Source organism: Sycon ciliatum, chromosome 10 (genome assembly GCF_964019385.1).
Source record: "Sycon ciliatum chromosome 10, ocSycCili1.1, whole genome shotgun sequence".
In the NCBI taxonomy this organism is placed as follows: Eukaryota; Metazoa; Porifera; class Calcarea; order Leucosolenida; family Sycettidae; genus Sycon; species Sycon ciliatum.
In genome coordinates, this window is record NC_088652.1 from 21,133,859 (window position 1) to 21,148,880 (window position 15,022).

The following is a 15,022-nucleotide window of genomic DNA, read 5'->3' on the forward strand; positions in this document are numbered from 1 at the left end:
GGTTGACTACCTCTTCTTCGAGTTAGCTTTCGTTGCTATCTAATCTAATCTTCATCAAAACAGAAATGCGCAGCCGCTTTTATGCAGCAGACGCCGTACGCTTACATACGGAGATACACTAAATATACATCAGGCAAAGCTCCGTATTAGTTCCGTACTACTTCCGTATTGGTCGGGCAGGGATACTACACCCTCCCTTCCTACAGATAATCACGCCCTCGTGATTTTCAAAAAATTAGTGAAGAGTTATGAACACAGCGTCAACCGGAAGATGGCAAATTATATCGGAAATGATAACGTTTAGAGTAGACAGAAGAAATGAACTGATAGCAAATCATAACATAGAAGTTAAAGCACACCAGGTTCACACGATCTCTCGGGGTCAAAAGGGAAAGAATGGTCCTCCAAACCGGACGTGAAAGACAGCCAAATTTCTGCACATCGCGGGCTCAAACTGCCAGGAAATTCACAATTTCAAAAAATGCACTGCATCGTGGGAACTTACTCCGGTCCACATCTGGAGTGTAAAAGGGATTCTCACACACTTCTCTCACCAGGTTACTGAGGTAAGCCGTGGCTCATCATGATCGGACGCCTACCAAACTAAACTGGATTCACACACTCGCATAAAGGAAGACTGAAGAGAACAGGGAGACTGAAGGAAGACAGGAAAGAAAATGCCATACCTAGAATCAGCGTTAGTAACCACGGCGGCGGCTGGAGCTACGGCGGAGGGCAAGCCAGGTTTTATCTTCATCTTGGTTGAGCCGGTCACCCAGAGCGGCTAGTTCGGCGTCAGACAAATGACCTCCCTCCTTGTCTTGAATCGTGGTCTTCACATTGTCGATAGCATCGCTTTGCGCGACGTAAAGAGTGATGGTCTAGCCAGGAAGAGTGTTGACGAAAATCTGCTTCCCACCACGGAGGCGAAGTACCAAGTGAAGAGTGGGCTCCTGCTTCCGAATGCGTGCCGGCGAAAATCAAACGCTGCTGGTCTTGGGGAATACCCTCCTTGTCTTGGGCAGTAGCCTGCCTTTTGTCGTCCTCATCAGCTTCGCCATCACCACCGGTAGTATAGGTAGCGGGTCGCTTGGAATCGCCATCGGAGTCTCCAGTGAGTGCCGTGCGGAAAGAAGGGTGATCCACGCTAGCACCCTGACTGTGGTGCAGGCTAATAAGCAGAGCCAAGCCCAGGAAGGCAAGAAACATGATTCTTATCTTAATTCGTCGCACGGAGCTGCAGCGGGTTGAGCCATGGGGGTCTGGGGTCGAATCACGTTGTTTTATTTAAAACTACACCGCTGCCACCAATGTAACAGGTAGCCGAGTGGTAGGCGCGGTGAAATCAACAAGAATTCGTTTTATTCTACTTCTCTCAGGTACACACCTGAGATAATTATAATTATTAGTGAAAGAAGAAGCGGCAAAATAAATAAGATTCAAGATCGGTGCTCACCTAGAGGTTGACCACCTCTTCTTCGAGTTAGCTTTCGTTGCTATCTAATCTAATCTTCATCAAAACAGAAATGCGCAGCCGCTTTTATGCAGCAGACGCCGTACGCTTACATACGGAGATACACTAAATATACATCAGGCAAAGCTCCGTATTAGTTCCGTACTACTTCCGTATTGGTCGGGCAGGGATACTACACTTGCATTGTATTTCATTATTTTACTTGGGCATTCCCAACAGACCCTAAGGTCTTCTTACAGGGTGTCCAAGATGAATGAATGTGGTAAGCTCTTGGCGAAATGAATTGGATCGATGATGTGCACTGGGCCAAATTGCACTGTCTTGGTCTTTTGTGCAGAAGTATGAGATGGATAATAAATCATCATTCTGGAAATCAGAACATCAGTACAATGCACTGAAGCAGTCACTATTCCAACAACCGAGAGTCCATTGGCCCAAAAAGTGAGTGAGAGAGAGAGAGAGGGGCCAGAGGGGGAGGGAGGGAGGATGGAGGAGGGAGGGAAGGGGAGGCAGCACACTCAACACAAGAACAGGGAAGAACAAGATGCAGACAAAACACGAACTCTTGCTACTGTCATGCTGACAGTGCACACGAGCATGTAGTCTACAATACATGTACACGAATATCTCTAATCATTTAGGTATTAGGTAGTGAGTACTAGAACACTGTTTTAAACAGTGACGCTACCGTAGTCTCCGTATACTACTGTAGTGCAATCAATACCGTCGGTTCAGGCCTTGCTATTGCCTCCTTGCTCCACCCTTTATCTTAAAATTAACCTCATTATCACATTCGCTTCCACGTACTAGAGTAATGGGGCTTGTAGCCCGTGTGTACTTGCGAATTCAAATACAAATATACATACATACCCTCAGAAAAAAGCTGACGGAAATCTTCAAGCGCGTCGACCTAAAAATTACCATCGAAGCGAACACACAGGGAAACTTCAACCCTTCCGAAAGCCAAATGACAACCCACTCTACGTCAGCAAGAAGTCCAACCACCCGCCTGGGATCACCAACAACATCCCTGCTGCTGTCAACAAGCGCCTTTCCGCTATATCGAGCGACGCGGAGGCATTCAACCATGCAGCCCCCGTGTACCAGACCGCATTAAAGGCCAGTGGATACACCGAAGTGCTGAGCTTTCAGCCCGAGGCATATGAGCACAGGGGCAGGAAGAACCGCAGCCGGAAGGTCATATGGTTCAACCCTCCCTACTCCAAAAACGTTAGCACAAACGTCGCTGGTAGGTTCCTGAGCCTTGTCTGCAGGCACTTCCCGAAAACATCCAAGCTCGGGAAGATTTTCAACCGTAACACTCTGAAAGTGAGCTACAGTTCCATGCCCAACATGGGAGCGGTCATCAGCAGCCACAACAAGAGCAACCTGCGAGAGCCAGAACAAACCAAGGCATGCAACTGTAGAATCAAGGAATCCTGCCCGCTGCGCGGAGAGTGCCAGACGAAGGAGATTGTGTATGAGGCCACTGCAGAATCTACCAGCAAGATTTACATCGGCCTATCAGAGACACCTTTCAAAGCCCGTCACGCCAACCACCTGACCTCCATGCGTCATGAAAAATACAAAAAACAGCACGGAGCTCGCAAAACACGTATGGGAGCTGAAGAGCGAGGGAAAGCCGTTGACCATTACATGGAAGGTGCGGGAGAAGAGCCGATCATACAGATGTGAGTAAAAAAAATGCAATCTTTGTACCGCGGAAAAATTCCACATCCTGACTACACCCAAGAAGCTCCTACTCAACAAGCGGTCTGAGATGGTCTCGAAATGCAGGCATGAGAATAAGTTCCGCCTCGCAAATTTCACACCTATCAAATGAACTGACCAGGTACTGTACTGCACTTTGCCTGAGCACCCATTATTATTAATAACACAATCCCTTGGCCTGTTGTTGGCGATGCCACTCTGCTCACGCCTGCCCGTCACCAAACGACTCCCTACTTGTAGCGATCTCACTGGCCCATTGCCCGCTACCCTTCTGGCACCTCCACCCATCTGCTGTACACTGCCTCCCCTTCGCCTCTTTCCGTGCTTTCATGCTCACACCTGCCTATTGCCCGCCACCATCCTGGCACTTCCCCTGTCGCGCCTTGGCCCGCGCCAGCTTTCTCCCCATACCTCACACCAGATGTAGCGCTAAATTTGTTTATGCTTGTTGCCCTATGTGTTTATAAGCATACTGTTGGGTAGACCAGAGTATCAGTTGTCTGATGATTGCCTAGCGGCATGAAACTCAGAGTTACAACCAACCTGAACCTGAACGTCCTCCGCTGAGTCTGCTATGTACATACATACATGTGTACATACTTGTATTGCAACACGGACATACATCACAGGCAACAAGAAGGGTAGCACTGTTGGTGGAGGCCCCAAGCGGTAAGACTGACAGACAGACCAGTGACGAACGAGCACGAGATTCAGGTTGTCAGCACGGACACACAGCACATCAGAAAGACAGGTAGCATTGTTCGAGGCATTGGAGGTGCCAAGACTCCCAACAAGAAAGAGGCACGAAGGACAGACAGACCAGTGACGAACGAGCACGAGATTCAGGTTGTCAGTCCGAATCACGCGTCTGTCATGCCAAAATTAGCGCGAACCTAGGAAAAGAAGACGAGAATGTCCAAGGGCGCAAAGTACTGTCGTAAACTAGGTATGATACCAAGTAACTACACGCACATGTAGTTACGAACGTTTGATGATAATAATATTATTATCATGATTGTGCCCGAATGTTGGTACATGTACCGTGTAGATCTACATGATGTAAAATGTACAATGTGCTGCTGTAAGGGCCTCGCCAGACTGACAAGTGGCGACGAAGGTGACAACCTACGCTGCCAGCATGAAAGCACTGGCATTATTATTAGTAATGCAGTCTTCTTGATTCCCGCAGGCTGCAGTGGGCTTGGATTGCGGTACCGCCTAAACTAGTAAAGATGAAAACAAGCTTGACATGTTCTTCTGCCTTGCAAACTAACTACTTGCAGCTACCCAAGGTGCCAGTAGCTTCTCTTGCATGTCCGCCAAGCAAGTGGTTCTTTGTCCGTGTGGCGGGGAAAGTGTGCTACTACTGCTAGTGCCCGACGCTGTTCCTTCGAGTCCTGAGAGAGGCATCCGCGATGGCCTTCGCTGCTACAGCTCGGCAACCGACAATGTCCGCTACCCTGTTGCTGTTGCTGGTGGTGTTTACTCTGTTGGTTTTCATTCCGAGTACTCCCGCCGCTACTATCCCAGCAGTGACACCAAGAAACGGTAAGAAGTCATTCATTCATGTCAATAATTGTTAATGCTTTATAACGGAGGTTAAGCCTAGTTCACATTCGACGGAACGCTGACGGTACGGGACGTAAGGGCTTGTCGGGAAGGCTGGGGTGAGGAGCTGTAAAATCTGGTACGATTCGTACGACACGACATGCTGCAGTCGTTGCGTCGTTCAACAGCGAATGACGCCAGTCATAAGGCACGGTCCGTGACAGGTTGACTTTTGGACCTATTTTCTTATTTTTCGGGACTTCTTTTCAATTATTTCTCCTTGAATGAAGCGGAATCAAGTTCACAATACCAGTTGTTCATGAACACCAAAAAAGTAGCTTCGAAAGGTGTGCCATTCAAATAATAGCTCCAGGAAATGATAAAACAGTTCGTCTGTCACGCTCTTGAACTATCCCTAAATACCATAAGTGACTTCAGACCTCATCTTGCAAAAATTCAACTCAAGTCGTGTTAGGCATTCTGCGAGTTATCATGGGAAGCGCAGTGTTCGAAATGCTACAAATTTCCAATTACGAATCGGGAGTAGTCGGCGCACAACGCCGTCTCCTGTTCACACTCGAAATGCAGCTGTTTTGTACGCTTGCGTCCCCGTCTACGCCCGTCTACAGTATGAAAAGTTGAACTGATCCAACTCTTCCCGTCGCTTCCCGATCCGTATGGCAGTACGGTTGCGTTCCCGTTCCTGGTGTTCACATTGGACGCCTTCCGACTGTCCCGTCGCTTCCCGTCGATCCTTACGTCGCGTCCCGTCGCGCCCCGTCGAATGTGACCTAGGCTTTACCTGGTCAATCTACGGCAAAAAGGAATACTAGAAGTTCGCCTGATTGTAATATTTGCACTATTATCGGTTGCGTAAATTGGCCAGCTTTCCGTGAGCCTTTGATATGCCAACATACGTCGCTCCGTTGTCAAGGGAGCAGGCAGCATAGTGAACTTCACCACTTTACAGACTACACTGCGCTCTTGACCAGACTGACTAGCAATCAATGTCATTGTGTTAGCGAAGACAACTCGCACCAGATCAATGAAGCCTTACTCGCGGGTAGTATCCTTTTCCATTGGAAATCTATTGCCCAGGGCCTAAAAATTAATGGAGAATTTTTTATTCTTTTTAAAAATTGCAGTTCAGAGACAGTATATGTGTGTGTTTGAGCGATCTTTAAAATTGAAATTAATGTATTGGTTGCAGGGGAGTCTGCGCATTCTGAAAAGGATTTACTTCAAATAATAACCAGTATTGCAGAGTAGAATTCTTTGCCAGCGCACATAGTGCTCACTGTCAGCGAGGTGGGGACGGATAGAGAAAGGGGTGAAGGGTGGAAAGAGAAGTAGATAGGAAGGGAGAGCTTACTTACAGTCAGGAAGAAGGCAGAACTCAGTTTTGATTTTGATACTGATTTCAGACTTTCTTTCTACCGTATCGGGACTGTCACACATTGTGCGGACATGGCAAAATCATCTAACACTGCTGTATATCAACAGCCATGATCAGAAACAAGTGGCTGGAATAAATTTCCAAACACTTGTAGTCCTTGCACTACACATACCAGACTATTTCCCCATTTGCTGAGCTAGAATGGAGAGAAAGGACCAATGGATACTTGCATGAGTAACGAGTAACACTCCATCAACTGAACCAGGGTATGGGCAGTGAGATCAAATCTAGGCGCAAATCTGACAAGGATAACTGAGGCATTCGACAGCCTGATGCAGTAGTTAGAACACTTCTCCACACGTGCAAAGCCTTGCTGTCCGGATTCATGCTATGCAGTCTTCAGTAGCCCTTGCTCGATTATGCGGGCATAATTTCTGGCATAATCTTCGGATTTTGTCTAAATATTATTCCCTGGCATAACAGAACTTCTGAGACCAGACGGTCGGCATAACCCTTTAAAAGATGCTGGCTGAAGATTAATGCTCCAGGCATTTTAGGCATGTTACAGGATATAACCTGGTGAATATTACCCCTTATAAGCCGTGCTGTCATTTTGTCAGAATCGTTGTAACGTTGCAAAGTGCAACCTTGAAGAGTGCAGAGTGCAGTATAGCTCCATCATTGGTATAATTCCAGCATAATGTAGCATAATATTTATCACTGGCATAATTTGGGCATCATGGAAAGCATAATTCAGCAATTTACCGAACATAATCCGCCAAGGGCTAGTCATGACAATAGCAGGGATGCATAGTTTGACGAATCCCTCTCGTCAACCTTTACTCTGTTATTCTAGAGAACCTATGTATATGTACATGGACATGAGAAAATGGCGGCTGAACGCCGATATCTAGTCCCATGATAAGCGACTCTGCCCTGCTCTTTCTCTTTGTGCTGGTTGCTATAGAGACATGCATGACAAAATGGCTGAACGCAGCTGGTATCAGTAGCAGCACGGAGAGAGTGGAGAAATTACTGAAGAGATTTTCTGTGGATGAGAAGAACGGCGTTCCAGAATCTGACAAGGACACTCTCAGGTGGATTCTGTCTGATCACCAACAAGAATTTACTTTTCTCATTAGATGTCTCGGTAAGATCGTGAGTAATGACATCGACATTGACCAATACATCAGACTCAGTGTTGATTCATCAAACCAGCACAGTAACTGGGCAGAAGAATACCCAGCCTACACTTTAGATAATGATGATCTAACCTTGGTTTACGAAGGGTCTAACAAGTAGAAACAACAAAGATTTAGGAACACACGCATGCTTCTTCATGTTAAACTGCTGGAAAAGTGACTTCTACTAAACGCATCATTTCTGTGAAGAATAAGAATGATGGGGATGGAATCTTCAAGGAAGGAACATCATACGCCTAATGCCGTATAAGGCGATTAGCCCATTTTTCGGTGTTGGCCGTGATGATGTCACATGTATTGTTATTTTCAATAATATCTTCAGGATTTAGCTTTCCAGCAGTAGATTGGCAGATTTTAGAGACGCCCTGCAAGGCAGTTTACTTGAAGCATGCATTTGCACATAATTATGAAGAATATACAATGATGCCATTCGCACAAGAGTCTCTATACATGTACTGTAAGTGCAATGTCAGGGAAAACTCATTTCCTGAGACACACGTTGAATTTTTATACACATCTGTGGCCCTTTTTCCAACTTCTTCCATTAATATTTTTGAAGATAACCGCAGTGATGCCGATTGCAAGCAAGCGTCGCCGTGCCAACATTCAGGACAATGCCTACTTATTCCAGAGGAAGACCTGACAGCAGCGTCCAAGGAGTACACTTGTGTTTGTAAAGGTGGTTTTAGTGGACAGTTTTGTGAGCAAGGTGAGCGGTTAGTGAGTTGCTGGTTATTCAAATGCAAGATCTTAACGTGAAGCAACTTGGAAGAATGAGTATGTATGCGAAGTGTATCGGGGGAAAGCATGCAGGGCGATAGTGCGGGTTCAAATCCTGGCTTCATATTCTGGTTTCATATTCGAACATACTGTCATGGCTTTAAAGATGGCGAAATACGGTATGTAATAGGCTACTAGTAGCTATTGTCTGGAAATTGGCTCCGTTCTGATTTAATGTCAAGCTTCATCCCATCCATCCCATCCATCCCATATTATACATTCTATTTTAATTTTCTTATATCGTTATCTCACAAAAATGTATTATCTACGCATGCATCTACGCAAGAGTCACCACCAGCCAATTAGGACATGTGTAAAAGTATTGTACGTTTTCGTTCCCTTCTTGTCAAAATACTACAGGGAATGATGGAAATAAGCTAAAAGACTACAACTATAAGGAAAAGAATTTCAGAAATATATCACTCCAATTATGTGTAGAAGTGACACGAAAAAATAGATGTGAAGAATCAAGAAAACAGCATGCAAATCCAATAAGTGACAAAAACGTAGTGACAAGAAAGAGAGAGAAATATCAAGAGATATATTTCTTCACTAGTTTTAGGGAAAGAGCCAAACGGGAAAAGTCTGAAGAAAAAATTGACTGTCACCACCAGGACTCGAACCAGGGACCCTCGCTTGTAGCTAGCGATGCTCTAACCACTGAGCTATGGTGTAGTCGTCATCCCAGCAGAGACTGTTCAACATTTTCTTCAGACTTCGTAACTCACACTTCCTGTGAATCCACACAGGCGGGTGGGACGCAGCCCTCACTGTACCCACACACTTCACGTACACTCTAGCACGCGGGGAGGCCCAAGTCATAACATCTTCACTAGTTTTAGGGAAAGAGACAAACGGGAAAAGTCTGAAGGAAAAATTGACTGTCACCACCAGGACTCGAACCAGGGACCCTCGCTTGTAGCTAGCGATGCTCTAACCACTGAGCTATGGTGTAGTCGTCATCAGATATATTTCTGAGTGATATATATCTGAACTTCTTTTCCTTATAGTTGTAGTCTTTTAGCTTATTTCCATCATTCCCTGTAGTATTTTGACAAGAAGGGAACGAAAACGTTCAATACTTTGATACATGTCCTAATTGGCTGGTGGTGACTCTTGCGTAGATGCATGAGTAGATACCGGCCGGGTTCTTGCAGGCCCGGTGACCTCTCACTTATCCATCATCTCGACGACACCCTTCCTTTGGCCCGTCAACACGGCGCTAGTCTGAGATAATACATTTTTTGTAATATTTTCTGGCTCCGTCCTACTTTCGAATATCAATATCTTTTAGTATTTCATTGAGATTGCCAATAATGTACTCAAGTAGACATATGGGCGATTGTCAACCATGGCACGTACATGTTAATTCAAATCATCCTGGTTATCCAATTATAGATGAACCTATTGCTAAAAGGTTTTAAAGTCCACAATGCCTAAGGATTTGCCCAGGATCGTTAGACGGGAAATACAAGGGCTTTTTGTGTTTGAGCATTGGGGCAGATTTCCAGACGGTGCCCTATTCACGCTCTTGTTTCCATTTTTGAATGCAAATACATTTTCTAGGTGCGATTACAGTGTTGAGTCAACGTGTGGAGATGCTGGAGCATAACCTGTCAGCACTTGAGCGGGTGAGGTGAACAGCTGACCTACTGTGCATAATTCGAAGTATGAAAGCAGGGTTTCTGCACCCCACGCCATTTACACCAAGACAAGTTGCTATGGAAACCTCAGCAAATCTAACACCTTTCATACACAATTTTCTGTGTTGCCTTGCTGTTTTTCTGTGGTCCTTGTTATAAATGAGCTAACGCCATTATTGAACCAAAAATGAGTCAAAGTGACATCCAAGCGGACCGCTTCTCTTACCTGTATGCAGACAGCTCAGCACTCCACACAGTCTGAACCTACCCTGGCTGTTACCACAACTCTGTATAAATCAGATCAGAACCGAAAGTGATGCTAGGTCTCTCAGGCAATGTACTCATAAAGCACTTTTATTAAAGCAATAAATAGAAGTAACTCTGCCGGCATCACCATGCATCAACGAAGTCAAATGTTTTCCAGGCTCGATTTTCATGTCACTATCATTAGTGGAATATATCGTGACTGAAGTGAAGGCAAGCCAAGCAAAAATACAATGATTAGGTATGCGTTAACAATGTGATCAAACATAAAACTCGAGGAGGAGGATGGAGCAGAGGAAGAGTAACTGTTGAAGATTGACACGGGTTATTGGATAGTAGGATGACATGGATGGTGGTGCTGCTGATGATGGTGATGTTGAGTTGGATAGAGATGGTGATCGTCAGACGTCTGCTGTGTTTTGGCATTTGTTATCTCACCCTAAGTGTCTGCGTGTGATTTTCTTCCCATCTTTTCCTCTGTTGGCTGGCCTGCAGAAATCAAGAATCAAGACCAAGAAGTTAAGAAATGTTACAACGCTACTCCAGGTAATGGTTTGAAAATGTTCCATTAGCTCTACGTGCTTTGGTGGCATGGATGCGGCCAGCGACGCTTCGCCCCGAGTCTTTCCTGGCTCTTGGTTGTGAGATTTACCACCTCACGTTTGCAGCTAGGCACTGCATCTGTTTCTTTTGGCCGCCACCGGTGGTAGCTCAGATGTGCGATCTTTACTTTACAGCTTAGACATACCTAACATTAGGCATTAGGCAGGAATGCTAGTAGGGGGGGGGGGGGTCTAAGAGCATGATTGAGAAATAGAGAGTACCAGGTTCAAGTCCTATTTCGAAGCGGGAGGATATTTTCCAGCCGTGCTGCGAGCCACAGTTAATTGTGAGCCTGGCACGAGGGGTACATGGATGCAGTGAATGGGATTTCCGGTCTTTGACCACTTTGTGGTGGGTCTGAACTCCTCACCTCCCAATGCTTTGAGGAGCTGAATCTGTGCCTTGATCCTAGAGGGTGGTGGCGTTCCTGCGGATGCAGAAAACTCTGCTTCCAGCCGAATCTCACGCGAACCGAGAATTTATTATTATGATTTTTAGACATACCTTATGCAGCTTTTAGTGCTGAACATGCAATGAATACAGAAAACTAACTTGCAGAAAACGATCCCTCAGGGACATAGTCATTAAAATTCCCCGCGAATTTGCTTCATTCTCTTTGGCAGGGTTCTGAAAAGAACGTTTCACTCCTTCAGCAAGTCGTGGACCGTCTGCAGTCCAATCTCGAGGTAAGTTTTGACTGATCATAGGAAACTCGAGAAAAGAGACAACGAATGTTAGTGTAGTCTGCGGTGACGACTGTACCATCGCTGGCCTAATGCAAGGGTCCCTGGTGTGAGTCTTGGCGGTGGTCAATTTTTTCTTCTGATTTTGCTAACCAAGAGTACATGACACCCGGGTTTCAGGTACTCTTCCTTCAGGTGATGAATGACGTGACGGTGGCAATGTTGTCGAATACAAATTTATCACTCTTATGTTCTTCCTTTGTTTGATTACTGCTCTCTCGTTTGGTCCTCCGGTCTATCCTCCACTCTTATGCATCGGTTAGAAGTCACCCACCGTAAATTACTTCGATTAATATTCCGCATGCCCCCTCTGACCTCCTCTCAGACGCTATACATTTTGGCTTCCTCTTCCCCTCTCTCAGAACGCTTTCCCCACTCGGCATGCAAATTCATTCACCGTATTAAGCTTCAGGCAGGCCAGGCAGGCATAGTGGGATGGTCTAAGACCATGATTGAGAAACAGAGGGTACCAGGTTCAAGTCCTGCTTGGAAGCGGAAGGAATTTTTCCAGCCGTGCTGCGACCCACAGTTAATTGGGAACTCGTGGCCTGGCACGAGGGTAACATGGATGCAGCTAATGGGATTTCGGTCTTTGACCACTTGGTGGTGGGTCTGATCTACTCACCTCCCACCGTTTAGGCGCTGCATCTGCGCCTTTGATCCTAGAGGGTGGTGGCGTTCCCACGGCGGATGCGGAAAACTCGGCTTCCAGCCGAGTCTCACGCGAACCGTAAAATTTATTTTTTTAATTTATTATTAAGCTTCAACTTGCTCCTCCTCATGCACTTGCGCATTTAATCTGGTTCAATAATAGCTCGCGTACTAGATGTTCTCTCCATTTCCCACTTGCCAGATCATCGATCCTTTTAAAATCCCCTCTGTTCAAGTCCTATTCTCATTGGTCTCGGCTTCCGCAGGAGGTAAAGTCTCGTGACACCTTCGCTGCATTTTTTCCATTCTGCACGCGCCTAAGTTGAATTGAATTGAATTCGTTGTTTTCCATTGCTAGCCTAATCTTCATACTGCTCTCTCCAGGTTCCTATAGTGCTTCTTTTGTTTTGTTTTGTTTTGTTTTCTCTTTTTCTTCTCCTTCTTTTTCTCAGTTGTCCCCACCATGGGTGGTTAAAATCGCCCGCATCACATGCTTATTGGCACTATGTGATCGTGATTGTGGAAAAATAATGGTAATAATAAAATAAGAAAGGGTTTGCTCCCCACACTGGAGCTCGTGCTATGCCGCCGACTTTACTTGACGCCTGACTGACTCACGACTGCCATCCAGAGCACAAGAGAAGTCCATCGAACCTTCGACTCGGCAAGCCTGCAAGGAAGCACCACTCCCTGCTCAATACACAGTGTTTCGGGGAATTCACCCCATATCAGTTGAGCTTGAGTAGGCTGAGGAAGATTGTGCCTGAAGAGCACCACTTATATAGTGCTCTCCAGGCACAAACATCACCAGGGATACAAACTTACAGAGACGCTCCATTTCCAGCGCGACAAACACCTCGTGAACACCAGATAGCAGCGTGAGTCAGTGTCGCTCCTGGACGGTGAGACCAGACGTTGAGGACCCTCGGTCATTCGCAGCGCTGTTACCTCCAAACCAACTAGTCGCAAGCCCGCGCTGGGCACAACAGAACGAAGTAGTGGTTGCGACTTCACGCTGCTATCTGGTGTTCACGAGGTGTTTGTCGCGCTGGAAATGGAGCGTCTCTGTAAGTTTGTATCCCTGGTGATGTTTGTGCCTGGAGAGCACTATATAAGTGGTGCTCTTCAGGCACAATCTTCCTCAGCCTACTCAAGCTCAACTGATGAGGGGTGAATTCCCCGAAACACTGTGTATTGAGCAGGAGTGGTGCTGCTTTCTTGCAGGTTTGCCGAGTCGAAGGTTCGATGGACTTCTCGTGTACTCTGGATGGCAGTCGTGAGTCAGTCAAGTGTCAAGTAAAGTCGGCGGAATAGCGCGAGCTCCAGTGTGGGGAGCAAACCCTTTCTTACAAATCATCGCCGAAGTCGCAACCACTACTTCGTAATAATACAATAATCAAATCAAATGTCTCGCCATTGTCAACTAGTGCTGTAACTTGAAAGCTTTATTTCTTGTGTTGACCGCTCTTACGTTTGTCTCAATGCAGAACTCAGACGGGAGAGCTGCACGTCTTGAGCAAGCATTGGACCAGCTCCACACCGAGTTTGAGGTAAGTCGGTGGACAAGCAGTCTGCGAGGAAAAGGAGGGTTAGTGGAATGCAAGTCATACCTGACGTGAAATGGTGGTTAGCAATGATATACCCGTGCTCTAGTTTCAGTAAAGAGAATGAGAAATCACATTCATGCACATATGGATTGGTTGTCGTGGTAGCCAGGGGCCTAGCAATGCAATATTCAAGCTACCTGACCTCAATGTACACAAGTTATGGGTTAGTTCTAGTTTGCACACATCCCTCCCCTTTTCTCATGTGCTGTAATATTCACAAACAATCTGTCGACTTTGTTCATTTCAGAGCTCAAATGCAAGCGTGCAACAAACTTTGGGCCAGCTTCAAACCAAGTTTGAGGTAGGTTAAGGGACAGATAGAAAGATTCATTTTTTAAGAATCTGCAAGTCACGCCAAGCTTGCTGTTCGAAGTGACAGAATTCTGACTGTGATAACCACTACGAGAGAGCTTTAAAGCTCAGGCCCTACGCTATGCTTTTTGCCTAGCTCATCATGAATGTTATTCGAACTGACGGAAATGTCTTTGCAATACAATGATGTAGCCGATAAAGTAACGTATTTTGCCTAACGGCATAGATTGCATAGATGACGGCCCTATGCCAACGGACCGCAGTCACAGCATACCGAACCAGTTCTGTCATGATCACATCTTTTCCCCTGCCGACTGGATGCCTGTTCAGCAGTCTCTTGCTGTCGACGCATTTTTCACGAAGTCGGCGGGTCTCCAAACGACGGGATATTTGCTCCATTGTTTCTTGTTGCCGGTGTAGCCTTTCGCAAGCACGGCAACTCTCGAGGCAGCGGTACCTCTCTTCTCATATCTTCTACTCTCTGTGAAGCATTCCAGCCGTCGCCATCTGCTCAGAGCTTCAACACTGTCACCCCTATAGCGCCAGGCATGCCCGACCACACAACAAACAATTGCCGAATTAAAAAGCTGTGTGGACCCTGGCTAGCGCCAGACGTTACTCAAGTAACGTCTTTTGCATAGCTACGGGAATAATCCTTGGCGTATAATCATTGAGAACCATCAGCATACCGTATTATGGTATGCTGATGGTTCTCAATAACTAAAGCGACATATGCCCGTTTTACTGCCAGTTTCTGGCTCAGGTATGGGATATGATCAAGCTGTGTAATTTTACCCATAGCTTCATGATTTATCTATGAAAAGTATGAATGCCGCAGACATCACCACGCAACATGACAATTTGTTCAAGGCTTGGTTTTGTGTGTTTCCAAAATCGATTTTTAAGCTCCGATCATCAGTGGAAATACGGAACTAACGTGATCAAGGGAAAAACAAAGGTTAAAAATCCATAGAAGTGTGACACATGACGCGTTAGTATTACAAAAAGTGAGAACTAAGATAAAGAGTAAGTGTGACAAATGGGCATGAACAGTGCAGAAACAACGCA

General features: G+C 45.9%; 1 protein-coding gene across 2 annotated transcripts in view; it reads left to right on the forward strand.

The window, feature by feature from the left end:
* Positions 1-4,409: 4,409 nt before the first annotated feature.
* LOC135826021 (myosin-15-like) overlaps positions 4,410-15,022 on the forward strand; it is a 226,453-nt gene continuing 215,840 nt past the window's right edge. For both annotated transcript variants that reach the window (XM_065338653.1, XM_065338656.1), the window contains exons 1-8: positions 4,410-4,753; positions 7,117-7,299; positions 7,911-8,060; positions 9,698-9,762; positions 10,534-10,584; positions 11,265-11,327; positions 13,523-13,585; positions 13,890-13,943. In XM_065338653.1, the coding sequence (XP_065194725.1) occupies positions 4,621-4,753; positions 7,117-7,299; positions 7,911-8,060; positions 9,698-9,762; positions 10,534-10,584; positions 11,265-11,327; positions 13,523-13,585; positions 13,890-13,943 (762 nt within the window). In that variant the 5' untranslated portion in view covers positions 4,410-4,620. The remainder of the gene's footprint in view (positions 4,754-7,116; positions 7,300-7,910; positions 8,061-9,697; positions 9,763-10,533; positions 10,585-11,264; positions 11,328-13,522; positions 13,586-13,889; positions 13,944-15,022) is intronic.